Here is a 27,403-nt window from a genome sequence, read left to right on the forward strand (position 1 = left end):
AAAAAAAAAATTGAGTCTCTCTTGGCTTTCGATAGCTGTTGCTCAAGGCCCTGTGCGCTGCTGGAAATGAGCTGGGAGCTCCTGTAGCCTAGGCGCGTGCCCAGGCCTCCACCCGCCGCCGACTCCCTGTCGGGGGTTGTAGGTGTGGGCCCTATTTTTTCCTGTGGGGATTCGGGATTTGCGCAGCCAGTGCAGGGGGCCAGATGCGCCGTGGAAATGCGGTGCATGGTCCCGTTCCCAAAACCAAGTTCAAAATGTGTGCCCCTGGTGCAGCTGCAGCTGCCGCTGATTCCCTGCTGAGATGGCTTAGGGCTGGAAGCTGTTCCTTCCCTTGCACCACCCGGGTTCGGGATTCCAGCTACCCAGCAGTTATGTATAGAGTGGGTTTCTCTCTCCAAGCGCAGCCAAGCGTTCTTTACCTCTTCCCCAGAGACAGTACTATGAGCGTGTTCAGACTCTCTGTCTCTTCCCTTTGTCTCTCGGGCTCCACGCACTTCCCCTGCTTTGGACTGGGGCTCCTGCCTCCCCTGCCTGTCCCGGGCTGGCCCGTTTTCAGATCTCCCCAGTTTGCACTCACTCACTCAGGTATCCTTGAGGTTCCTTTCTTTCTGGAGTCCGTATTTTTTCCTTCTGCTCTTGCAGATGAGAGTAATGTCCTTCTCAGTTCGATAGATGGGGTGGATGGAATTTACAGAGCTCCCTTCCTCTCCGCCATCTTGGCTCCACCCTGGTCTCTGTTTTTTTTCATCTCTGTGTTATATAAAGTTAAGTTTTTAAAACAATTTATTACCCTTACTCTAAGCTCTAGATGTATAGCTGTTCTTTTACCTTCTCCCATGGTCTTTATTCTGATAAACATAATTTTGTTTGTGAGAATGACTTTTTTTGTATTCTAGGGTGTCTAATAAGAGGGGGCATGAGAATCACAATGTAACTTCATCTATTCTTTAGGTACTTTCACTTTTAAGAAAATAATTCTCAGTATCATTTCTTCCCTGTGGAACTTCTTGAATACACTGAAGCCATTCCTTCTACCCTTGAATTATACTATGATCTAAATAACTTGTCTTCTTCCTTCTCCATCAACAGTGAATACTACCTGACTAATTTTCATCTTCTTGGTACTCTTTTGGCTCTCTTCTGCTGTAATCAATCTCTTTTTGCTGACCATTTTACTTTACTATGGGTTTCTTGAAGTTGCAGACTTTGACTTTTATTCCAAGTTTATGATTATTTTTTTAAAAACATAATTTACCTTCATAGCTTCAGCTACAGTCATTACATAAACGAATTCAAAATTGTAACTTGGGGGGCACATAGGTAGCTCAGTTAAATGTCTGACTCTTGATTTTGACTCAAGTGATGATCTCATGGTTCTTGAGTGTAAGTCCCATATGGGGTTCCTTGCTGACAGCACAGAGCCTGCTTGGGATTCTCTCTCCCCTTTCTCTCTGTTCCTCCCCCCACTTGGGCTTTCTCTCAAAATAAATAAATAAACATTTTTAAAAATTGTCATTTTGATCCTGGTCTCTCACCTTCACTACAAAATTCGGTGCTCAATTTTATGTTGGAAATCTTTACTTATACATATAACATGAAAGTTGATACCCAGAAATTAACAGTTAATTTGACTTGGAATACTGTGAAATTGAGTGTACATAAAGTTTGGGTTTCAAATACCTGATTTTCACTCCAGGTTCTACCAGTTGCTAGTTGTGACCTTATGGTCACTGAGCCTCAGTTTATTCATCTGCAAAACAGGAATATATTATGTGTCCTACTTACATTATTGAGTTGTTATGATCAAATGGGATAATCAGTGTAAAAATATTTTACCATAAACATAAGTTATTGCTGTCTTTGTCCAAGATTAGGAAAATATATCTCTGTTTGCCTGCTATTGTCAGTCACATAAACATTTTGACAAGCTTAAGATTGTAAAATATTTGATATCTTTGCTTTCTCTTTAATTCTGCTGTCATTGCATGTCCAGACAATACATACATACATACATAATACATACATACGTACACATATAGAGATAGATTTCTCATAAGTAATTGGCTCACATGAGTATGGAAGCTTAGAAGTCCCAGGATCTGCATTCAGCAAGCTGGAGATCTAGAGAAGCCGATGGTGTAGTTCTAGTCCGAGTGTGAAGGCCTGAAAATCAGAAGAATTGATGGTGTAAGTTCCAGTCCAAAAGCTGGCAATCTTGAGACCCAAAGGAGAGCCAGTGTTTCAGTGCAAGTCCAAAGGCAAGAAAAGACCAATGTCTGTTTAAAGCAGTTAGGCAGGAAGAGTTCCCTTCTTATGCCAGAGGGCCAGTCTTTTTGTTCTCTTTAAGCCTTCAACTGATTGGAGGAGGGCCACCCACAGTAGGAGAGCAATCTGCTTTACTCAGTTTACCAATTCATATGTTCATCACATCCAAAAACATCCCCACAAACACACCCAGAATAATATTTGACCAAATATATGGGCACCCTATAGCCAGTTGAGAGTTAAATTGACGTGAAATTAACCATCATAACAGCTTAACATAAAATACACTAATCTAGCTGAAAGTAGTTGAATTCTCAGAGTAGTACAGCTCTGAACATGATGCCCTTTTATCTGGTTTTCCCCTGGGCCCAGGTTGGCTATGTATATGGCTTGAAAGAAGCTGTTCCCCAATGCCCACTCTTTGGCCATATAGTCCTTTGTGTTTATAATTCATTAGCCTCAACTCTTGTTACACCATTAAGCTATAAAAAAACAACAGGGACGCTTGGGTGGCTCAATTCATTGAGCGTCTGACTTCAGCTCAGGTCATGATCTCACAGTTCATGGGTTCGAGCCCCGCATCGGGCTCTGTGCTGGCAACTCAGAGCCTGGAGCCTGCTTCTGATTCTGTGTTTCCCTCTCTCTCTGCCACTTCCATTGCTCCTGATTTGTCTCTCTCTGTCCCTCAAAAATAAATAAAGGTTAAAAAAATAAAAAAAAATAAAAACAACACAAAGTGTTATATGGATGGATGGATACATGCATGTCTCTATGTATGTATAACTTTATGAGTATGTAACATGTCTTTTAAATATTTTTATTAGGATAATTGTTTAGGTTACTGTTCTTATTATGAGGTTATACAGATTGTTTCCTTTAAGGAAGGAAAGAAAGAAAGAGAGTTTTAACCTAAAATGCATTCCTAAGATATTTAGCCGACTAATGGGAAATCTTTGAGTCAGAGTTGCCTATCCAAGGAGTTCTTGTCTTATAGACCCACCTCAGTATTCCTGCCATGCTTAGTCATTGGTTTGGAGCATCTCATTAGAAATATGATCTTGGTGTAAACATCATGATAGATTCAGGGCATAGTACCTGGAGCCATCAGTCAGTCACTTCTTGCAGTAGGAGATGTGAGAGGGACATTCTCATGGCCTCTACTTCTATCCCACTTCCCAACTCCATGGACTTTACTTTGAAATATCCTGAATTTGCTATTATAAGAATATACATCAGGCTTGGTCAATTAAGTGTCCAACTCTTGATTTTGGCTCAGGTTATGATCTCGGGGTTCATGAGTTTGAGCCCCACATCAGGCTTCATGCTGACAGTGGGGAGCCTGCTTGGGATTCTCTCTCTCCCCTCTCCCTACCCCTCTCCCACTTGTGTGCTCTCTCTCTCTCAAAAATAAATAAGTAAACTTTAAAAAAAAGAATATTCATCATTCAACATTATTTTGATAGTAAGTTGCATCTTTATTTCCACCTTTACTTGCAAATCTTTTAAGATTTTTGCCCTTCCTTCTACTTTGACTCACTTTCTTCATGGCTTCTTTTCTAAGTTATTTTATGCCTTACCTAGGAAACTTTCATCCTTTCTAATAAGCCAGCAAGTATCAAGTCTTTTCTCAAACACTTCATTTTCTCTGGCAGCAAGAAACCTTCTTTTAATTTATAAACACCTAGAATAAGAGGAGCATCTTTAAATGTATCTTAAAGGTTAATGTACTATTTCCCATGGTAACCATAGTCTCTTTATCTCACACACTGCTCCCCGAAGCTCCCTTTTATGAACCGCTGCATCACCCATATTTTGGCAAATCCATCAGGATCCGAATTGATAAAGTGGCTTCTAGGCTGCCCTGGCTACTTCTCTATTCTTGATTCTTAGTTCTTTCTACTCTACCATGTCCTTGATGTCTCTGTGTCTGATGAAATGTCAGATTCTCCCCTTCTTCAGCAACACCTGTAGCACATACATAAATGTTAGCTGTTTCCTTAAGAAGCAGTATGGCAGTTTTCTCTTCCCAGCTGTTTTCTGTGTGTGTGTGTATATGTTCACAAGGCTTGAAATTCTTTGTAATGTTTTTGACAACTTGTAATTGAAACCAGTAGCTTTTTAAATGAGTTTCATTTTATCATCTTCTCACCCCCACTCTACCCATCATGCTACCCCCAGCCAACTCAATGTTCTATTTCCAAAACAATTTATTTTCAAGCTCTAATTTAATTATAATATTGCTTAAGAATTTTAAGTGGTCCTCTGTTATTTTACAAATCAAATCCAAAATCTAAACTTTTATAGTATTTCAGAGCTCTTTCAGGGCCTCATAGTCTATTATTTATCATGGTTTGGTAATAAAAGTAGGCAATACATATTGAATGTTGGGCACTGTGCTTAGTACTATACATGTATTATTGCATTTAATCTTCACAACAAACCTATGACATACATACTTCTATAATCCCCATGTTACATTAAGAAACTGGTAAAATAAATTGCACATGATCACCTACCTAGCAAGTGGTGGAGCAGTGATTTGAAGCAGGTCAGTTTGACCTGAACTCATAGGCACTATTAAGCCATATCTCTCATTAGAGTATCCTAACGATGTCTTTTTAAATTTACTCCTTTGATAAACAAGTCTTAATTTTTACTGATGAAAATAACTTTTTTTCCTTTCTTCCAAAGCATATTAGTTATTTTTAAATCCTGCTCAAGCCCCATTTTCTCTACCAAACCATCCCACACTGACCATTCTCTTAGGTTTAATTTCCTCTCTACTTAAGGTTGTATATGTAAATATTACCATTAACCAGATTTTGTCCTTTAGTCTAGCTATTTTGCATGTAGTCCTCTCCCTAGCCAATCTATAAATACCAGGCACCGTGCCTTTGAGATTTTTTTGATGTGTCTTTTTACCTAATGATGTTACAGGCACAGAGTAGATATTAAGGAATCTTTGTTGAACTGATGAAAAAACAGGTTGCTTCAACTAATGGCGTCAGTGTTCCTTTTTCATCTTTTTCCACAGAGGCAGGAAGACTGATGGCTTGGTATTACATTACATTTGAGACGGTGAAAAAATTTTGTACCATCAGTGGAAAAGAGACTTTATTAGATCTGGTAAATTAGTTGTCACTAGAAAATCAATATGTGATGACATACTATAAAATAATATTGGGGAAACAACTAACTTGCATATCTCTTGCAATTTAAGATTGAACAGATAAGAAAGCATTTCTTTTTTTTAAATTTTTTAATGTTTGTTTATTTTTGAAAGAGAGAAGAAGACAAAGCCTGAATAGGGGAAGGGCAGAGAAAGAGAAGACAGAATCCAAAGCAGGCTTCAGGCTCTGAGCTGTTAGCATAGAGCCTGATGCAGGGTTCAAACTCATGAACTGTGAGATCATAATCTGAGCCAAAGTCAGACACTTCACCAACTGAGCCACCCAGATGCCCAAGAAAGTATTTCTAATAGTGCTTCTGTCTCTTACCTAATATACCTTTGAACCCAAGATATGGACTATTATTCTTTATATTTTCAATTGTATCTCTGTATCAGGGCTAAGAAAATTTATATACATACCCAAAGTAATGGATGGAAATTACCTTTCAACTTATAGTGATAATGCCATTTGGCAGTGGCTACCAAGTGTACTTTGTTGAGAAGGATCAGGATTATGTGGTATGATATATTAGGCCAGTCTCCTGCTGTGAATGACAGACATGAGAGTCATGTATGCCATGTACTTAAATTTCTTCCCTAAATCTTTTGCAGCAGAATAACAAAAATAGTAGGAGTAGAATAGTATTGGTGATGGACCAGAAAAAAGCAGTGATTGTGGAGAAAATGGGAGTGAAAACAAAGTTATACTGAGATATCAACAGTGGGGACAACTTTACAGCTACAGCAGAATATAGATCTAGTATCATAGTCATGTTGTTGATACCTGGTAACTGTTTTGGTTTTTTCTCTCTTCCTAGGGACATGAATATGCAACAAGATATTTATTTTTATTCTCAAATTTAACCATTTTTTAAGTTTATTTATTTATTTTGAGAGAGAGAGAGAGAGAGAGAGAGCACAAGTGGGGAAGGGTCAAAGAAAGAGAGAGAGAAACTTCCAAGCAAGCTCTGCACTGTGAGCACAGAGCTAGATGCAGGGCTTGAACTCAAAAACTGTGACTTCACAACCAAAGCCAAAATCAAGAGTTGGGCTGCTTAACTGACTGAGCCACCTAGGCACCCCAACCATTAATTTTTATTTAAAACATCTAAATTGATTACTGTGATAAGATTATTATATGAAAAGTTGCACAAAAATTGATGAAAATGCATGTTGTATTTTATGTAAATATTCTTACCTAAGAAGAAATCAAGAGTAATATTAACTTAATATTTAAGAGTAAACTAAATTAACTCATCTTAATATGAGTTCAGTAAGTGTGTAAAAGAATTAGAATGGATATTAGTTCCATGTTACAGAGGTGAGGAAACAAGGCACAAAGAGGGCTTTGCTCAAAGCCGTCTGACAAAACTAGGCTCTATAACAAAAATTTTTTAATATCTAAAGCATTATTTTCATTACAAAATTAGTCTCAGGATAATGATTTGTAAACTACAGAAGGGTGAATAATAATATAATAGTACAAACGAGAGCTACATTTATTTAGTGCTCACTATGGCATTGGACTGAATATTTTAAATTTTATTTTGTTAATCTTTATAATCTTTTTGGCATAGTCCCAGTGTCTAGCATGTCTAGTGTATAACAAGTGTTTGTAAGCACTTACTAGTGAATGAATGAATGAATGAATGAATGAATGAATCCTTAAAGAAGCAAAATGTATAAAGCAAATTTTTAATCCTGTTACACTAAATGATGAAGCTGTGATGTCCCAAGGCAGCATGAAAAATTAGTAAATACAGGGGGGCTTGGGTGACTCAGTTGCTTAAGTGTCTGACTCTTGATTTTGGCTCAGGTCATGAATCTCAGGGTCGTGAGATTGAGCCCTGCGTCAGGCTCTGTGCTGACAGTATGGAGTCAACTTGGAATTTTCTCTCTCTGCTTTTGCCCCACTCTTTCCTTCTCAAAATAAATAAATAAACATAAAAAAATTTTAAAGTAAATATGAAGGAAGAGGGTGATAAAGAAGTAAGAAAATGGACATAAGTAAGTGGGCAAATGTGAAATTTTATAGGTTACTGGGTACCAGGGTGGCTCAGTCGGGTAAGCGTCTGGCTTTGGCTCAGGTCATGATCTCGAGGTTCAAGGGTTTGAGCCCCACGTCAGGCTCTGTGCTAACAGCTAGCTCAGAGCCTGGAGCCTGCTTCAGATTCTGTATCTCCCTCTCTCTCTGACCCTCCCTAGCTCATGCTGTGTGTGTGTGTGTGTGTGTCTTTCTCTCTTAAAAATAAAAAACATTAAAATTTTGTAGGTTACAATGATAGCCAGCTGCAAGGAATTTGTAGATGTGCAATTAAGGATAAATGAAAAGAAAACATTGAATACACTGAACAAAGATCCACATCGGGTAACTATCAGGTATGGAAATTAAATATATTTTAAGTAATTTTTAAAAGGTTTTATTTAGTTAAAATAAGTAGTAATAAAAGTATTGCCTTGTGTTTTTATTCACAGATTTCCAATGGAGGGAAGAATTAAAACAAGAGAAATGAAAATAAATTGGTGAAGATGATTGTTAAATGTCTTAAAATACTGTTTGTGATTCATATTTCTGAAAGTTTTTTTAGTTTCAAAACTTATTTAAAATTTGTTTTCTTTAATACAAAAAGAATATAGTTATGTAAAGACAAGGTATTAGAATATAGATGTGAAATTAATGTCCCAAAACTCTAGACTTCAGTTAAGATAGATAATTTGTGAATTTTTTAAATCAACATTTTTTGAGAGTGTGTTCTGCTGAAGCAAGGTAAATGACAGAAAAGAAGCTAAGTTTCTCATCAGCAGGACTTTTCAAGTTAGCTTGAATGAGATCCATGTATATAAAGATAACAGTATGGAAACACACAATAAATGTGTATTGAACGATAGTGGCATTCTGAGAGAGACAAAGAAGGGGGCTTTTAGGTATTGGAAAGAGGAAGTCAACAATGACTTGTGACAATAATTGCAAAATCATCTAGTGTCATAGAAATGAAGTCAGACAGGAATTCTAAGAAGAGATATTTCAGGAAATGATATTAAATACTATGAGATATTAGTTTTTAAAAGGAAATCATGAAATTTCTTTCCCTCAGCCTTATTCAGGCTCAGCTAGGATGCATTCCCATACAAGACTTTGCTTTGACTCAAGATACCGCGAAGATTTTCAGAAATGGCTCACGAATTACAAGATGTATGTTACAGGATTAATGGAATTTCAATATTATTTCCAGTCAACTAGTATACTAGATTGAACATCTGAAACTTCTTTTTAGGGTTGTCAGATTTTGTGGCTGTTCAAGAAAAGAAGTTTGCTGTGCTGTTGAACAGTTTGATTTTAGCTAAATGTTTTAGATGTAAACTTTGGGAAAATTCTCTACATGTGTCAAAACAGCTGGAAAAAATTGGTAGGTACTGAATACAGGCAGGCAATTTGTCAATGTCTGCAATTTTATTTTGTATTGTTAGGAAAATTATTCTGTGGTGTTTACAGACTTTAAGAAAAAATGTGTTTGTAGGCCTGAATAAGGTAGTGTACTTCTCTGGAAAATCCCATTTTCATTTTCTCCTGCTTGAAGGATTCCATTTGAAATCAATTGGAAAACCCAATAAAAATGAATGCTCTTATTTTTAAATTTTTTCTCAAACCAAGAGTGAAGTTTTGTTTTTGTGATTGGGTAACTCTGTGTTACTGTTTTTTCCACTTTTATGATTATTTTTTTTTTATCTCAATGATCAGTTACAGAGCTAACAATCCTGGTCATTCCTAATACATTACAGAAAATTATGCCATCTATTTATATCTTAACTTTTCCTTTTTCCCCCCCAATAACAGCACAATATTTGTACTGATCTTCGTAGAGATTCTGCAGACAAAAGATTGTGCTTAATTATTTCCTATTAAGATCTAACTTGGGTTATGAACCGAAAAACTATTTAGAGGATGTCAGTTGGGGTATAACTAAAGTCCTCTAGAGTTTTCCAGCTTGGTGCCTTTGACTTTGTGATCCTTACTCCTTCCTAGATACCTAGAACTCTGAAAGTTGTTATATTCCATGACTGACAGCTTTGTTAGCTTTATAATTTTATATGCGTCTTGGGGACATTCAAAAAATTATGTAGTGGGTTATTAAAGATTGTCTCATTATTCCTTAGAACAAAGTTCTCCAGCTATTATGTGAGGAAGTCCTTTTTTATTTCCTGGAGGTTTGAAATCAGTGGGATAGCAGAGGACTGACTAGTCCTCTGGGGGGAAAATAGGGATTGGTCGGTAAAAAGTAAAGTCAGATTAGAGTCTGACATTAAGGTAAGGCTCACCTTTCTGTGGAAGTCCTGGCAAACCAAATGTATCCATCTCACAAAGAGAAGTTCTAAATTTCAAGATTCCATACAACATTTAAGAAATGGCAACTTATAGAAAATTTTGATATTATATTAAGTGATTACTAATAACATTTTCATTAAATTTGAAAAAGCCAGTCTGACCTTCTGAAATATTGTCAATCAGTGACGATTTGCACTCTTTCCCTTCCAAATTGTCAAACACCAATATATTTTTCACACTTATGTATATCTGAAAAGAAGGAAGCAAAAATCACCCAGCAAAACTCATAAATAGAAGAGTGAGGGAATCCAAAAAAAAGCAAATCCAAGTTTTTATTGAGTATTGGAAAAAATGAATATGTATTGATTTTCAACAATGTTTATAAAAAATTAAAATTCAGGAAAAGTTTTGAAGGAAAATGAACATGAAGGAATTATTGAAGCTAGGAGTTGTATCTTAAGAATGAATAAGAGAAGTTCCCAAGGAGAGTTAAAGATATGGAAAAAGAAATAGTGTAGTATTCCCACCAGTATTATATGTGCCTAAGACAACATGGTAATATTTTGGAACTTTATACTTCTGACAGAATCTCCTATTTGGGGATTTGATTTAATTCATTTATGAGTGTAAGAATTTTAAATTCCAGTTTCTTAAAGCATAAAAAAAAAGGGAAGATACAAATACGGAAATGAACTTGATGTATTTGGAGAACAAAATTAAAGCCAATGTGGCAAGTTAGTCAGCAAGAGGAGAATGAATGGTAGGAAATTAGATGGGATAGGTAGGCTGTGGTCAAGTCAGATATGTAAGGGATTTGGGCCATGGTAGGAAATTTTCACTTTATTCTAAATGTAATAGAAAGGAATTGGAAATTTTAGAAGAGTAAAATTATCTGATTTCAGTTATAGAAACAGAGAATTCTTTCTATGATACAAATGTTTCAGTGGGGCACCTGGGTGGCTCAGTCAGTTAAGCATCTTTCTTTGGCTCAGGTCATGATCTCACAGTTGGTGAGTCCCCCACCCGGGACTCTCTGTTGTCCGTGCACAGCCCGCTTTGGATCCTGTCTCCCTCTCTGCTCCACCCTCGTACTCTCTCTGTTTCTCTCTCAAAAATAAACAATAAAAAAAAATGCTCAGAGAACCATAGCTTTATGAAGCAATATTCCCATCCATAAATCATGTTTTTTTTCAAACATGAGTTTAACAGTAGGAATCTCTTGGTACTTGCTCTGTGGATGACATATAATAAAAATAAGGGTTGAGTCATCATGTGGACTAGAGTTTCTCCTCTATGAAGTGAATACGTTTTATTTTCGTTTGAAAAAATAAATATGAACAACTGAATAAATGTCACAGCCCAAATAATCCAACTGAAAACTTAAAAACCTTAAAAATTAGTTCTTTCTATATCTTTAAAACATTCTTTACTAATGTTAAAAATTTAAGCATAGATTTAGTTTAAAATGGATTGTTTAAAAACTGCTGTTTGATTAATTTTCCACAGGTATAACATTGTCAAATGCAATGGTAAATGCTGGTTTGACCTCGTTTAAAAAAATAGAAGAAACAGATGCAAGGGAGATTGAACTGGTATTCAATACTCACTTATTCCTAATGTTGTGTGAATTTTATCTAAATTTGAAAGCCTACCTTTTATATCTTCATTTCTTCTAAAAATTGTGTTTTTTTGTGTGGTCATAAGTTATTTAAAGTTTTGGGTAATAAGTATTATTAAACTATTGACTGTATTTTACTAAAAGAACTTCTAGTGTTGTGGTAAGAATATAATGATATAAATGTTTTTAGATTTTAAATAGACACCCCCCTTTTGGAACACAAATAAAAGAGACAGTAATGTATCTACCAAAATATGAACTTGAAGTGGAACAGGTAAATGTTTTCTGTTTTTGTTTGTTTGTTTGTTTGTTTGTTTAGGTATTTTTATTGTCTTTTTGGGAATAAGTCTACCCATAGCTGACTTGGAACTGAATATGAGCAATAAGGTTATTTTTTAACACTTTTTATGCCTATCTTTTTTTTTTAAAGATTGCAAGACATAATGATACCATGGCAGAAATATTAGTGACCATTATATTAAGAAACTTTAAGCAGCTACAAACTAAAAGAACAGCGCCAGATTCTCACTATGTTACCTTAGTCATAGGTGATGCAGATAATCAACTGGTTTTTAAGCACAAAATTATGTAAGTATATAATTTCTATTTGATTTTATTTCTAAGCAAATACTATAAAAGAAAAATTCTTCTGAGAAATAGTAATAAAGTCACTAGCAGATCAAGTAATTACATTTTCCTTACACTGTAATAGGGTTGTTTCTCCATTTGTCCTTTAAAGAAGGTATTAACGCTGGGTCTGTTGTCAGTATTAAATGAACAAAGTGTGAAACCTTTCACCATGATTTGAAACAAGTGAATAAATGATGTCTAGGAGTAGCTATAGTTGACTGTTGCTGAACTTTCATATTCTGTTTCTCCAGTCATTCATGACCTTACTACTCTTTGATTATTTTCCTCCAACTCCTTTAAGATACCTTTTCTATTTCCAAATTAAAATCTAACAAGCTACTGTAATGCCATTGTAGGATCCAGCTAACCAGATCAAATATATAAAGGAGGTACCTTCCTTTATACTTAGTTCCCTAGCCTGCTCGTCTATAATTTTTATATCAGCCTTTTTTTTTTTTACAATACTGTTATTTTTTTCTCAGGATCTCCTAAACAAACCCTCAGGATATCTGTTATGGCTATAGCTAATAGTTTTTGAGCAATTAGTAGGTTCAGGTATTGAACTGTTTAATTTTTGTATACATAGGTGCTACCGTTATCTACATTTAACAGAGAAGAAAATTGAGACCAAGAGAGTTTAATTAATTTGTCCAAGGTCATATAGAGTTTATAACAGAGTCTAGATTTGAACCTAAGCATTTTGACTCCAGAGGCTATGTTCCTAATCATATTGATTTACTTGTAAGTTCAGGAATGGCAGTGACTCTGAAATAGGAAACTCTGCATTGTAACCAGAGTACTAGGGAATACCCTCCTGAAATGTTCTATACAAGGTTCCTGTAGGAATTACAGTGCCTGATAGGACATCCCTTTCACTGTTAACCACTCTCCTGCGACTACCCATGACACATTTATAGAGAATATGTCATTGTACAAATCTTTGCTCTCTGTGACAATTAAATCTGAAGAGAGTCTTGAGTATATGAGGTTAAAATAAGTTCAGTTACAATATTGGTTGCTGGTTTGTGATGTTACTGGATACAAACTATTTTATATTAATTTTAAAGATCACATTCAAGTTCTCACAAATTTGTGTAACCTGTGCATAGCCATTTAAAAGTAGTAGTGATTTAGGGGCAAGCTCATGGGTGGTTGACAGCAACTGTATAGTCAGGTGGGGCAGCTGTTTAGTCAATGTGTAGTTAAGAAAACTATGGTTGTGGTATGTCCACTGACACCCATTCCTCCCCTCCTCAGAATTTGCAGCAATTGGCTTTCAGTACTGACTTCAATTTACTAGGAGATAGAGCTTATCTAAGGGTCCGTCGGCCCTTGAAGATTAATAAATTATTTCATTTAGTATTTGGATTACTGTTTAAATGACATGTTACTCTTTTTCAGGGATTCTGTTTTGCTAAAAGCTGGACATTGGACTAAAAAGATTAATGTGAGGAGAGCTTTTAAATCTGAAGATCTTAGCATAAATTTAATTAGTTCTGAATATGGTAAGTTCATTGAAGTAATGAATACATGAACGTAGAGCATGTGGTAGCATTTAAAAATTACTTCTTTCATGCTGAAACAAAAACAATTTAAATGATACTGTGTGAAAATAATTCATTTAAATACTATGAATAACTTTAAAGGAAGTTTCATGTATTTATATATATAAAAGATCTCATGGACTAGGATAACAAATTTAAGATTTTATTTGTTCATTTATAGGTATTTTAATTTCCAAGATAAATTTTGAACTTGTAGAAACTTTGAGTTTTATTTTTATAATGTCTAAATTTCATTATATTTTTAATGCTTTTTTTTTTTTTTCTTAACATTTTTGCTTCCTGGACTCGTTAGTTCTTTCATTTCAAACGGTATAAAAATGGGTGATGGGTATTAAGGAGGGCACTTGTGATGAGCACTATGTGTCATATGTCAGTGATGAATCACTAAGTTCTATACCTGAAACTAATATTACATTGTATGTTAAGTAACTAGAACTTAAATAAAAGCTTGAAACCAGCCAACAAAAAACAACAAATAAATAGTCTCATGACTAGATTTGTATGACTTAAATTAGCACTGGTATTCATTTTACTTTTTCCAGTTGGACTTGATATTCAGCAGACATTTTCAGTCTTTTACTTAGGACCTAACAGGTTTGGAAATCAAATAATTATGCGAAAAAAATCAGAAACAGAGATTTCCTATCCTAAACATTCAAATAGATCTACAGTAGCAGGATCCAATAAAGGTAAATGGCTATATTTATTCTTGTTTTGCATTAAAGCAAAGTTATGGGTAGGGAGGAGTTTCAGTGTTGTAGTACTGCTCCATTCAAATGTGGATATTTTGGAATTAGATGTTTAGGCTTCTTAATAATTACATTAATATATAGCAGGAATTCTTTCTTATAATTAGTATTTGTCATATTGGAGTGATATTTGTAGCATAAATTATTTGACTAGTTTTTTGATGTACAATGCCCTCTTTTTATACCCACTATAGTCTTATGGCCATTGTTGGGAGAAAGCAAGTGATGTACAGAACTATAGGTTTGATGAAGTTAAGCAGATGACAGTGAACTTAAAATTTTTTTTATTATGGGATATTTTAACTATATACAAAAGTAAACAGACCTGTATAATGAACCTTTATATGTTCATTACCCACCTAAACAATGGTCAACTCATGGCATATATTGTTTCATCTATACCTCTCTTCACTTTTTCCCTTCTGTAGTTTTAAGAAATTATCAGATATCCTATCATATTCTCTGTAAATATTTTAGTATGTATTTGTAAATGGTAAAGATTTAAGAATAAAACATAAATATATTACTCTTACACTTAAAAGCTAATCATAACTAATGTCATCAAATACTGAGTTAATAATTAGATTGCTAATTATCTCATAAATGTAGCTTTATCATCTTGATACTATCTACATATATCAGATTGACTCCTAAATTGTTTTGGTATGTCCCTAGTACTTCTGACAGCTTCCGTAATGTGTGGGATGCTGTTTTATTCCAGGCTTATTGTGTATATTTCTAGCCCCAGACCTGTAATAAGCCTTTTCTCCAAGGATCCTTGGTTTCTTTTAATGATAAGTAGGTTTCTAAGATCACAATCTTAGGAGCTCATTGCTATTATGGGATCATTACCTCTAGGCTCTTTTTCATGCACAGAATTAGGAAATATGTGATATTTATTTGTTTGTTTTTAGAGATAAAACACATAAGTAATTCATACTTAAATGTCCCAATCAAATTCAGGGCTATAGGGTTTATTCTTAAATGCAATTATTAGTCTCTCCTTCCATTCTGAGAAATTTGCTTCTCAATGGCTTCAAAAATGATAGAATGTCACTCATTTTCTTTATTCCACATTATACACTCAACAAATAGCCTCAGAATAACAAACCAAACTATTATTCTTAATGCTTAAGATTTTTGTGGAGATATTTTTGTTCTTAGACTATAACTCACTGGGCACGTATAATCAAATTACTATGTTTTAAATTACTTGGAATGGGTGTGTATGTGGCTGTGCCACTAGCATTTTTTTAAATTTTGTTTTATTTATTAGAAAAATTTGTTTAATGTTCATTTTTTTGAGAGAGAGAGCAAGCAGGGTAGGGGCAGCAGAGAGGGACAGAGGATCCAACATGGGCTCTGTGCTGACAGGAGCGAGCCAGATGTGGGGCTCAAACCCGGGAACTGAGAGAGATCATGACCTGAACTGAAGTCGGATGCTCAACCAATTGAGCCTCCCAGGTCCCCTTTTATTTTAGTTTGTATTTTATTTTACATTATTAGAATAGTTTTTAGGAATTAATTTTGTTTTATAGTAATGTAAAACATTTACATAGTTCTATAGTTAAATCTATAAAGCAAAAACTGGATGTTGTTAATACTTGAGGCATCTAGTTCACTGCTTTGGCACAGTAAGAGGAGTAATTAATATGTACTAGGAAGGTGAAAATAAATAAAATAATCTAAACAATGATGCTTTCTGAATAGTATTGGTAGTTATGATAAATAGTACCTGCCCTGAGGGGCATCTGGGTGGCTCAGTTAGTTCAGCATCTGACTTTGGCTTAGACCATGTGGAGTTTAAAGTCCACATTGGGCTCTGCATTGACAGTGCAGAGCCTGCTTGGGATCCTGTCTCTCTGCTGCTCCTCACTAATGCTTTCTCTCTCAAAATAAATAGACTTTAAAAATATTTTAAAAACTGCCGTGAAAAAAGGCAGGAAGAGCACATATAGAACTATTCTGTGAACCCATGAACCTATCCCCCTCCTCTTTAAAGAGCGCAAAAAAGCTCCCATTTTTGGGTAGGATGCAGTAGTTTGTCACAGGCTAGTACAGTTAGCAATAACTATAAAGCCTACATAAGTTATAAAAATTATTAGGACATCTGTGAAAGTAGACTAGTGGAATTAAAATTCTAGAAGGGAGAAGCATTCCAGGGCTGAGAAGTCCAGGACTTACAGGCTCTTAATTAATAGCCTGAGTATGCCATTCACTCAAAAGGGCTTTATGTGATTAGCTACTCACCATGCTTTCCTGGCAGAGGAAAAAGGAATCCTTCTCTGTTGGAATATAATATAATCTGGTATCTGTGGACACAGTGTCTGCCATACAGTAAAGAATAATGAGACCTTCAAAGAGGCAAGATCAGACTGATAATTACAATAGAAAGAAAATGAAGCAGTTCTGTTGATTCAAATAATAGAGGTAGCATTTAAAGATTATAAAATAACTATGATTAATATTTTCAAGTAAATAGAGGAAAAAATAAATGCAGTATATGAAAAGCTGGGAAATTTCACAAGAAGATTGTAATCCATACAGATTTAAATGCATTTTCTTGAATTGAAAAATACAAGATCTGAAGTGAAAAACTCATTGGGTGGGTTTAACAATGGTTTAGATGTAGCCATACTCCGGATTTGTGAACTGTTTAGATTTATCAATAGAAAATATTCAAATTAGGGGTGCCTGGGTGGCTCAGTTGGTTAAGGTATATAATAAAAAGAAATAAAAATGATAGGATTGATTATATATATCATATATATATGATTATATACCTAGAAATTCCAAAAGACTATAGACACACTTCTAGAATTAATATGTAAGTTTAGATATACACTGGATACAGACTCAATATAAAATAAACTATGCAATAGCATTAAAAGGAATAAACTATTTAAGAATACATTTAATAAAATTAGTGCAAGATGTGAACAGAAACTACAAAACCCCATTGAGAGACATTAAAGAAGACCTAAAGTACCATCTCTGTCCAAATCCCAACTGTGCTTTTGGCAGAAATTCATAAGCTGGTTTTAAAATTCATATGGGAATGTAAAGGTCTAAATTAGCCAATCAACTTAAAAAAAATAACAAAAAGGACTTATCATTCCTGGTTTCAAAGTTTATTTATTTTGAGAGAGAAAGTGAGAAAGTACAAGCAGGGATGGGCAGGGACTGAGGGAGAGAGAGAATCCCAATCAGGCTCCTCACTGTCAGCACAGAGTACAACACGGGCTTGAACCCATGAACCTCGAGATCATAATCTGAGCTGAAATCAAGAGTGAGACACTTAACAGACTAAGCCACCCATGCACATTCTTTGTTTTCTTTTATTTATTTTGAGAGAGAAAGCGAGAGAGCAAAACTAGGGGAGGACCAAAGAGAGAGGGAGAGAGAAAATCTCAAGCAGGCTCCACACTGTCAGCACAGAGCCCACATAATTCTTGATTTCAAAACTTATTACAAAGCCGTGGTAATCAAGACAATATGGTACTGCCATAATAATGAACATAGATCAATGGAATATAGTTGAGAGTACATAAATCCATACATCTGTGGGCAAATTGATTTTGGGCAGAGATGTCAAAACAATTCAAGGGGGAAAGAATAGGCTTTCAACAAATAGCGCTGGGCAACTGGATAGTCAGTTGCATTAATTACACCATAATTACTTTATATCATTTGTGGTGTTACTTCATACCATAAGTACTTCATACCATATATAAAAATTAACTCAAAATGGGTGAAAAACTTGAAAGTAAGAGCTAAAACTGAAACTCTTAGAAGAAAACATAGCTTTTTATCTTCATGACCTTGGATTAGGCAGTGGTTTCTTAGATATGACACATGAAGTTCAAACAGCTATAAAAAGATGAATCGGGCTTCATCAACATTAAAACCTTTTTTGCTTCAAATAATATTATCAAAAAAGTAGACAACCTAAAGATTAAGAGAAAATATTTGCAAATCATATCTGATAAAGGACTAATACCTGTATATATAAAGGAGTCTTATGACTCAACAATAAAGAAGCAAATAACCAAATTCAAACTGGTCAAAGAATGTGAATAGGTATTTTTGCAAGGAAGAGCTGCAAATGGCCAATACACACATGAAAAGTTGCTCAACATCATTGGTCGGTATGGAAACGCAAATCACAATCACAGTGTGATACTAATTCCCATCTACTTTAATAAAAAGGGTGGACAATTTAAAAAAAAGGTGGACAATAAATAATAAGTGTTGATGAGGATGTGGAAACATTGCAACCCTCATAACACTGCTTGTGGGAATGTAAAATTGTGAAGCTGCTTTGGAAGACAGTTTGCCAGTTCCTCCAGAAGTTAGAGATTTACCATGTGACCCAGAATTCCTTTTCTGGGGTATATCCAAAAGAATTGAAAACACAAACACTAGTACACGAATGTTATAGCAGCATTATTCATAATTGCCAAAAAGAAACAACTGAAATGTTCATCAGTTGATGAATGGATAAGTAAACTGTAGTATAACTATATGGTGGAATATTCAGCCATAAAAAAAGAATGAACTACTGGTTTATTAACAAGGGTAAACCCTAAAACACTATGCTAATGAGCGAAACCATTCACAAAATGTCAGATAGTGTTAGCTTCCATTTATATGAAAGGTCTAGAATAGGTAAATCTATAAATATAGGAAGGAGATTAGTAGTTGTAGAGGCTGGGATAGGAAGAAATTAGTCGTAACTACTAATAGGCATGTGATTTTTGTTTTAAGGTATGTGATTTTTATTTAAGATAATGTTCTGGAATTAGATACTGGTAATGGTTATATAGACTTGGGAATATACTAAAAACCTACTGAATTGTATACTTTAAAAGGGTGGATTTATAGTTCGAATTATATTTCAACTAAAAAATTTGAAAAACAATTGTATTATTTTATACCGGCAAACAAAAGAGAGAAATCATAATTCTAAAAAAAAAACATTTATAGTAGCATCATAAGAAATCAGTTTAAGACAGACAATTTAGAATTAGAGCTGCGCAAAGATAATATAAACTCAGAGCTATCCGCTGGCCATATTTTACCACATGGAGAAAGGATCACAGACAACTGCGCTATGGAAGAGAAGACTAAGGTAGAGGTACAAGAGGTACAGAGGTAAAAACGCCAGCGCTGGGTTTCTGATGACTTTCCATTTCTTGGTTTCAGTACCTTCTGATGCCTACCTGAATTGCTGCTTTGTTTGGATTCTGTGACATATCTGTGTTCATGTAACACATTTCCCCCACTCACCAGATGTTTTTGTTTAAAATAGCTTAAATTGTTTGTTAGTTACAATGTAGTGAGAAGTTGGAATGTTTACTATACTTCCTGCTAGCATGAGCCTTTTTAAAAAAATATTTATTTTGGAGAGAGCGAGCAAGAGAGTGTGAACAGGAGTGGGGCAGAGAGAGGGGGAGACACAGAATCCAAAGCAGGCTCTGGGTTCCCAGCTGTCAGCACAGAGCCCAGCTCAGGACTCATACTCACGAACTGCAAGATCATGACCTGAACTGAAGTCAGATGCTTAACCAACTGAGCTACCCAGATGCCCGAGCATGAGCCTTTTATAAGTTCCTTACGTATTTAGCATAGCCCTGTGGAAAACAGATAAAAGATGCTTCCTATCAGGCAAATCATGTTTTATTACACACACCTTTCACATAACACATACACATAACCATCCCAAATCTTACAAACATTCCAATTACAGTAAACACTTTGGGAGCATAACTTTCTGGAAACATGCTTGTAATTCCAAGCACTCGTATATCAAAGTGAATTTCCACATTAGAAATAATGGAAACTCAGATGATTCATTCCACAACCAAAAAATATTCATATAAAAATGATTACAATACTGTAATATAAATACAATAACAAACTACAAAATAAAAAGAAAAATAAACAAATTAACCAGCACTTACCTTTGAAAACCTTCATAGCTGATGCAAGGAAGATGAGAGCGGAAGATTTTTATGTAGGATGACTTTCACTATCACTGATGAAATCACTGCTATCTATTGGCTCAATGGAATCTTTTTCTTTTCCTGCCACTTTAATAAGGAACCTATCCGATGACACTTGCTTTTGTCTCCTTTTGAGGAGGAAATGTGAACATTGTGTTGTTAAATGATTCATGGCTCGCACTGCTATAGCCTTATTCAGGGGATGCTTTTCTATAAAATTTTGCACTGTTTCCCACATTTTACACATCTCTCTAATCTCATCTTAAGTGAGGGGTTCTCTGCTTTTTTCTCCTCCCTCTTTGCAGATGAGATGCACATTAAACATCTTATAAAGTCTTGCAATTTTGGCCACTTGCATACCTCATTTGTACTTCTCAGTGATTTCCTTCTTCAACCATAATCATTTTCTTTTCACTGCCATTTGTTTCAAACTTCTTCTGCATAGGGGCTATTATATATGCTTGCGCAGATGTTGACTACAGTGTTAATAAACTCTTGTCATATAGTGTATTTAATGTAACTGGCAATAAGGCAGCAGAGGAAAGGCTCAGTTGTGATCATGTGACATACAACATCACGTAATATTCATATCGCAAGGCATCACTCATTTATCAAGATAAAATTGGTTAGAAATTTTTGCTTGTCTTGTGGAACACTCAGAACATGTTACTTGCAGTCCAAGGTTTCACTTATATAAAAACAGAAGTATGCACCTTAACTTACATAGTATAATTAAAAATTAGTTTCATGCTTTTTGTAACTTTGAAAACATTCTTTTAGCAGTAGTTTCTCATGTATAGTTTCTGTCCAGTAGATAACTTTGTTAAATTGAAGGACAAATAATTTTACTATTTTTAAGATATAGCAATGTGAAAAATATACTTTTTAGTTGTAAAATTTTAAATATTTTCAGGTCACTTTTTTTAAATGTTTATTTATTTTGAAAGAGAATGCGTGTATGTGTAGGCATGCCCTTGTGTGTAAGTGGGGGAGAGGTAAAGGGAGAGGAAGAGAGAAAGAGAATCCCAAGCAGGCTCCAGGCCTGTTCAGAGCAGAGCCCGACTCAGGGTTTGATCTCACAATCGTGAGATCTTGACCTGACCACAATCCAGAGTTGGACGCTTAAGTGACTCAGCCACCTGGGTGTCCCAGGTAAATTCTTAATGTATGAGGTGTAATCATCTAAACCTTTAAATAGATTCAGAGTAAGAAGTATAGGCTTTGTTTAATATGAAGAATATGATTTGACACTAATAAATTCATTTGTATTTGTTATGCCATTCTGAGTTGAACTTGAAATATATTTGAAAAATTCCAGGATAAAACAAATGCCTGAGCACTATGGAAGTATGCAGATTTAAATGCTAGTCAAAATGCAATTAGTTTTTCTTTATACCTTCTGGTGCATAAATGCATTAAATTGCAAAACCGAGGACTCCAGTTCATTAGTGTTAACCTTTTCCTGATAAATAAATAACAAGTGATAGTATAAGATTTGATAAAAAGTTAAGAAGAGATGTTCTCTCATTTAAAAAGTGAAGTCATAACGAGCATAAATCTGATTAGTATAAATCAGGAACTATAAAAGTCAAGGTAATATTCGTTTAGAAATACTAACTTCATTGCTTATGCACAGGCAAATTATTTAGATTTATAATTAGGAGGGGTGCCCTGGATGGCTCAGTCGGTTGAGCATCCCACTTCAACTCAGGTCATGATCTTATGGTTCGTGGGTTCAAGCTCCACATCAGGCTCTGTGCTAACTGCTTGCTCAGAGCCTGGAGCCTGCTTTAGATTTGGTGTCTTCTCTCTCTGCCCCTTCCTCACTCATGCTCTGTCTCACTCTGTCCCTCAAAAATAAATAAATGTAAAAAAACCCACCAAATTTATAATTAGGATATAAGGCTAATTGTATCAGGGATTATGTGCCTATTATTATCAGTTTTTTAAGATTTTTTTCAAAGCAACTAGCTCTTGCCCCACCAGCCATTATTGACCTTCTTAGAGTCATTTTACATATCTTCCTTAAATACTGTTCTAGTTGACATTAATACATTTTATTTTTAAAATAAATTTATTTTACTTTAAATACTTAGAATTAAGCATTTAAAAACATGTAAATCCATATATGACAAATCTATGAAAATGTACATATTTAAGATTATTATAGTAATGAAGTTATGGGTCTTTTTAAATTTTACCTGAGTACAGCTTAGGTCAGTTTTCTTTGAGAACCTAATTTTTCCAATTATGAATCTCTGTAAGCTTAAATTTATATTTGCTAACAAGACGAATTCAGACAATTCTCAGGCTATGGGAGATGGGATGGGGATAGGGAGCCGTTACATTTCTTAAGTACCCTTTCTAACAAATAAATAAAAATTTTTGTCCCTTAGGCTATTAACAAGCATATGCTAATATTCTATAAAGAAATTTTTATACACTTCTTATTCCTGACAAGAGTTGCCAACTCTGCCTTGAATTTTTTGGGATTCTCCAGAATCTCTAAAATTCAGGTTGCAGATGGTAACTTTTTAACCACTGGGAGTACATGTGTGTAGTCATTGTGCACCATCTTGTGGTGACATTTAGAAATGCGTTTATTAGGAGTCCTTGGATTAAGGGACAAAGCAATTCCTTATCCCTTAGTGCAAAACAACAAGCTACAAGGCATTTTCTCCTACTCTTCCCATTCCCAGCTCCTTCTGTTTCTTTCCTAAATAAATTAAATGCATTGTTTGGGGGAGAACTAAGGTAGCTAATATAATTAGGACACAGATTGGTTGAGAGATTAGGCTCTGGAATTAGACCACCTTAGTTAGAATCTCAGATTTGCTATTTATTTTCTGTATAGTCTTGAACATGTTGCTAAATCTATATATGAACCAATTTTCTCATCATGAAATAGAGATATAATAGGGCTGCCTTATAGGCAGACAACCAAGGATGAGACATTTGAGGAAAATCTGGAACATATGAAAGAAAGCCCAAAATAAGTAAACCGAAAATGGATAAAAGAGGAATAGGATAATCCAAGAATGTAGTAAAACATCATATGAACAAATTAGTAACACCAGAGAAGTTAAAGATTAAATTGCAACCATGAAACAGAATAGGATGCCATGGGGAGAGAGGGAGAACAGTTAGAAAACAACAATGAACACAGAGAAGTAAAAACTAGGATTGGAAAAAAAAAAGCTGGAGAACCAGAAGATAAAGTCAGTACAATCTAAATGAAAGCAAAAAGACAAGGAGACAAAATAAGAGATAAAGGGAAATCTAGGAGTCTGATACCTGACTAGCAAGTGTTCCAGAAAGAGAGAACAAACAAATCAGAGAAATAATTTATGAAAATTTCCTGCACTTGGAGATATAAATCTGCAGATCAAAAAGGCTTACTCACTACTAGTTAGGATAAGTGAAAAGATATCTACAAAGGAGGAATAATTGCAACATTTTAGAACATCATGGACAAATCATAAATGTTTCCAGGGAACAAAAATTGAAATGTTAGTAATCTTTATCAGCAGCACTGGATGGTAGAAGGTTTAATAGACTTAAAAATCCAGGGGGAAATTATTTTCATCCCTGTGTGCTATACCCAGCCAAACTAGTAAGTATGAAATTAATTAATACATTCAAGGATTTAGAAAGTTTAACTCCTAAACATCTTTTCTGAAGCAGTTGCTTGAGGATGAGCATATTATAACAATGCAGTTAACGAAGAAAGAAAAAGTCAAAGAGGGGTGCCTGGGTAGCTTAGTAAAGCATCAGCTCTTGATCTTGGCTCAGATCATGATCTCATGTTTCGTGTGTTCGAGCGCTGCATTGGGCTCTGCAGTGATGGCGCAGTGCCTGCTTGGGATTCTGTCTCTCCTTCTCTCTGCCCTTCACCTGTGTGTCCATTCTCTAAATAAATAAATAAATAAATAAATAAAATTTAAAAATAAAAGTCAAAGAATCCAAGAATAGTGGATTTAGACAAGAAGCTTAACAAAAGGACGTTCCAGGATGACAACTATCAGACAAGCCTAGATTGCATTAAGAGGAAGGTGTAAGGCTCAAGGAAGGAAGTATCTATGAGGGGGGGAATAAATAGGTGGTGTTTCCATATTTGCTTTGTCTTTAAAAATATCAACTACACTGTTTAAAAACTTTAGGTAGATATTGCTAGAGTAAAAGAAAGGCAGTAAAACTTAAGGGAAAACAATATGCTGCTCAAGAAAGAAAAGCACTTCACTTGATTCTGTATTAAAAATATTTTTACTTTCTTTACAGCTCTCATATCAGTCCATTCTCTGACTCTACTACTACCACCACTCTCTAGACTGAGTTACCAATTGTTTTTTTTTTTTGGTGCCTAGACTCCTACGGTAACCTTTTTTCAAAGTACAGATTCAATTATGTCCCTTCCTTGGTTGAAGCTTTGTAGTGGCTCCCCATAGGTCTTAGAATAAAAGATCTAAATCAATAACATCCTTTCAAGGTTCCATACTGTGATGTGGTCAGTCAGTTCCTAAGCAGCAGTGGGGTGGCAGCTGCTAGGTAATCTTGCCCCACCTCCATCGAATTGGCTGGTAAGGATATAAGAGACCTAAATGGATCTAGGCAGTGTACTACTTACATAGCAAAGCAAGATCCGCGTGTTCTTAGCTGCTTGCATTCGTAATCCCAGAGGATAACACTGAATTGGAGGGACCAGATAACAGAAATGGTGGTTTGCTTTGTTTAAAAACTTAAGGTAGATAACCATAGGCTGCACCTGCACCTTGCAAGAAGCAAGGTGGAAAGTCCAGCGCCTCAGTGGAACTGAGGTGGATGGGAAACTGCTTCATGGCAGTCTCATGAAAGATAGTGAGCCTCTTGCAAGCTAAGGAGACGGATTAGAAATGGCTTTTAATACCTCATCACAAGATTGCCTTTCTTGAAATACCCCAAAGAGGATCAGAAGGCATCCTGAAAATGGTTGAGTCTTGCCTCCAAGGCCTATGTGGAGACCTGAAATTGCCAGGGTAACATGGTGGAGCCATTCTCCTACAAATATAGTCTGACCTTTCTCTACTAATCTCATTTTGTGTACTCTCTCTTACATGCTGAGCATCAACCACACTGACCTTTCAATTTCTCTGATATGCCATGCTTTCCCTTGTCCTAGGGCTTTTGTATATGCCATCCCCTCTATCTGAAGTACTCTTTCTCCTACCTCTGCCTTCCTAACTCCCATTCTTTCTTTAGTCTTCAACCCACTTGTTGCTTCTTGGAGAAGCCTTCCAAGACATTCCTGACCAGAACGGTGCCCCCGTCCTCATATGACATTGTGCCCCTCTCCTTCACAACACTCTGAACAATTTTACTTTTATAGTTACTTGTATAATCTTTATTAATAGTAAAGAAAATACATACTCTAATATATTAGTTTATCACTTAACTTTAAAATGCTTTCAGGGGTGCCTGGGTAACTCAGTTGGTTAAGCGGCCGACTTCAGCCCAGGTCATGGTTTCATGGTTCATGAGTTTTAGCCCCACATCAGGCTCTATGCTGACAGCTCAGAGCCTGGAGCCTGCTTTGGATTCTGTATGTGTGTGTGTCTCTCTGCCCCCTCCTCTCTCTCTCAAAAAAAATGAATAAATCTTAAAAAATTAAAAGAAAATGCTTTCACATACTTAATTCATTTTATCTTTTCATCTCTCTGAGGTGAACAAATTAGCTCTTTTAATTTGTTTTTTACAGATAGGAGCCTATTTTAAGACTCATGTTTTCCGTTTATATATGTATGTATGTATTATTTAAAAGTAGGCCACACCCAACATGAGGCTTGCACTCACAACTCCAAGAGTGTAAGTTGCATGCTCTATGGACTGAGCCTGCCAGACATCCCAAAACTCATGTTTTCTTACTTTAGGGTGCCCTGTACTTGACCACTGTGTTTTTTGTGTAAATACATTAAATATAAGGCAGCATGCTGTAAGCCAGAGACACAAGGAAAATGCTGGAGGCACTCAAAGGAAAGAGAAATCACTTCAGATGGGGTGGTAAGGATAGATCTTTATGATAAAGGTGCCATTTAAGTTGGCCTTGAAAGTTAATAAGTTTCAGATTGACAAGGAAATGAGGGGCTTCTAAGAAAAGAGGTAATAGCAGAGGTACAATTGTTAAAAGTCTTGAGACTATTTGAATAATGGTAAGCAAATGTGTTTTGATGGATTAGGATTAATATGGGTGCAAGAAAGGGAGGCTAGAATTACACTGTGGAAGACTTTAAATATGGAATTAATTTTCTTGGCAGCAGGAAGTAACTAACCTTTCTAAATGGACAAATGATATGATCAGAGTTGAACTTTAGGCAGACTAATTAAACAACAGCATGTAGAATAAATTGTGTGGTAGGACTGGACAAGGAAACTCGGTGAACGAGAGATGAAATTATGAACTGGGGCAAAACTTCTAAGCAGTAAGCCATGGCATAGCTCGCAGAGTATAATGTTGAAACCTTTCAGCCAAAGACCACTGGGTGCACACCTATATTTGAGGAAGGTTGATTAAGTATTTTAAAATTTGCTATAGCAAAAGAGCACAGCCCTGGCAGAGCTGTGGGTTATCTCAGGGAGTTGAGAAGAGCTTCTTTATAGGATTTCAGCTTGTGCTGGTGATTCTTGCAAGAGTTTAGGCAGAGCAGAGGTCAATTCTAGATTAGATACTTGCAAAAAGTGGAATATTGGATATATTGGTATATCTTGTCTTAGAGATGGGAGGATTAAGGAAATAGTAGTCATTTGTGTTAGCCAGAAGAGGGGGATGTTTAGTTATTTTTGTGGTTCTTGAGTGTCCTTGCCTCAAGTTTCAGAAATAATTACACAGTAGTTTTTATCTCTATCTTTACTGCAGTCACAGAATGGTCTTATCTGAGTATTTTTTATATTCTACCAAAGTTTATTATATTCAGTCAAGAACACTGGTTCAGCTGTCAGCCTGCAGTTTCATTACTTTATCACTACCCAATACATTGATCTGCTTGGCCCTTAAGGCATTTAACTCTAGTTGTCTCTTGTGGTGTGTAGCCTTATCCGTGTACTCCAG

At 35.5% G+C, this 27,403-nt stretch overlaps 1 protein-coding gene across 1 annotated transcript in view; it reads left to right on the forward strand.

The window, feature by feature from the left end:
* HFM1 (helicase for meiosis 1) overlaps positions 1-27,403 on the forward strand; it is a 94,111-nt gene that overhangs the window by 46,916 nt on the left and 19,792 nt on the right. Inside the window, exons 21-30 of the mRNA XM_029948886.1 lie at positions 5,300-5,391; positions 7,707-7,813; positions 7,910-7,957; positions 8,530-8,627; positions 8,710-8,841; positions 11,265-11,350; positions 11,567-11,650; positions 11,807-11,964; positions 13,408-13,511; positions 14,114-14,260. Of these exons, the coding sequence (XP_029804746.1) occupies positions 5,300-5,391; positions 7,707-7,813; positions 7,910-7,957; positions 8,530-8,627; positions 8,710-8,841; positions 11,265-11,350; positions 11,567-11,650; positions 11,807-11,964; positions 13,408-13,511; positions 14,114-14,260 (1,056 nt within the window). The remainder of the gene's footprint in view (positions 1-5,299; positions 5,392-7,706; positions 7,814-7,909; positions 7,958-8,529; positions 8,628-8,709; positions 8,842-11,264; positions 11,351-11,566; positions 11,651-11,806; positions 11,965-13,407; positions 13,512-14,113; positions 14,261-27,403) is intronic.

The sequence above is a fragment of the Suricata suricatta genome, chromosome 8, assembly GCF_006229205.1.
Source record: "Suricata suricatta isolate VVHF042 chromosome 8, meerkat_22Aug2017_6uvM2_HiC, whole genome shotgun sequence".
Lineage (NCBI taxonomy): Eukaryota > Metazoa > Chordata > Mammalia > Carnivora > Herpestidae > Suricata > Suricata suricatta.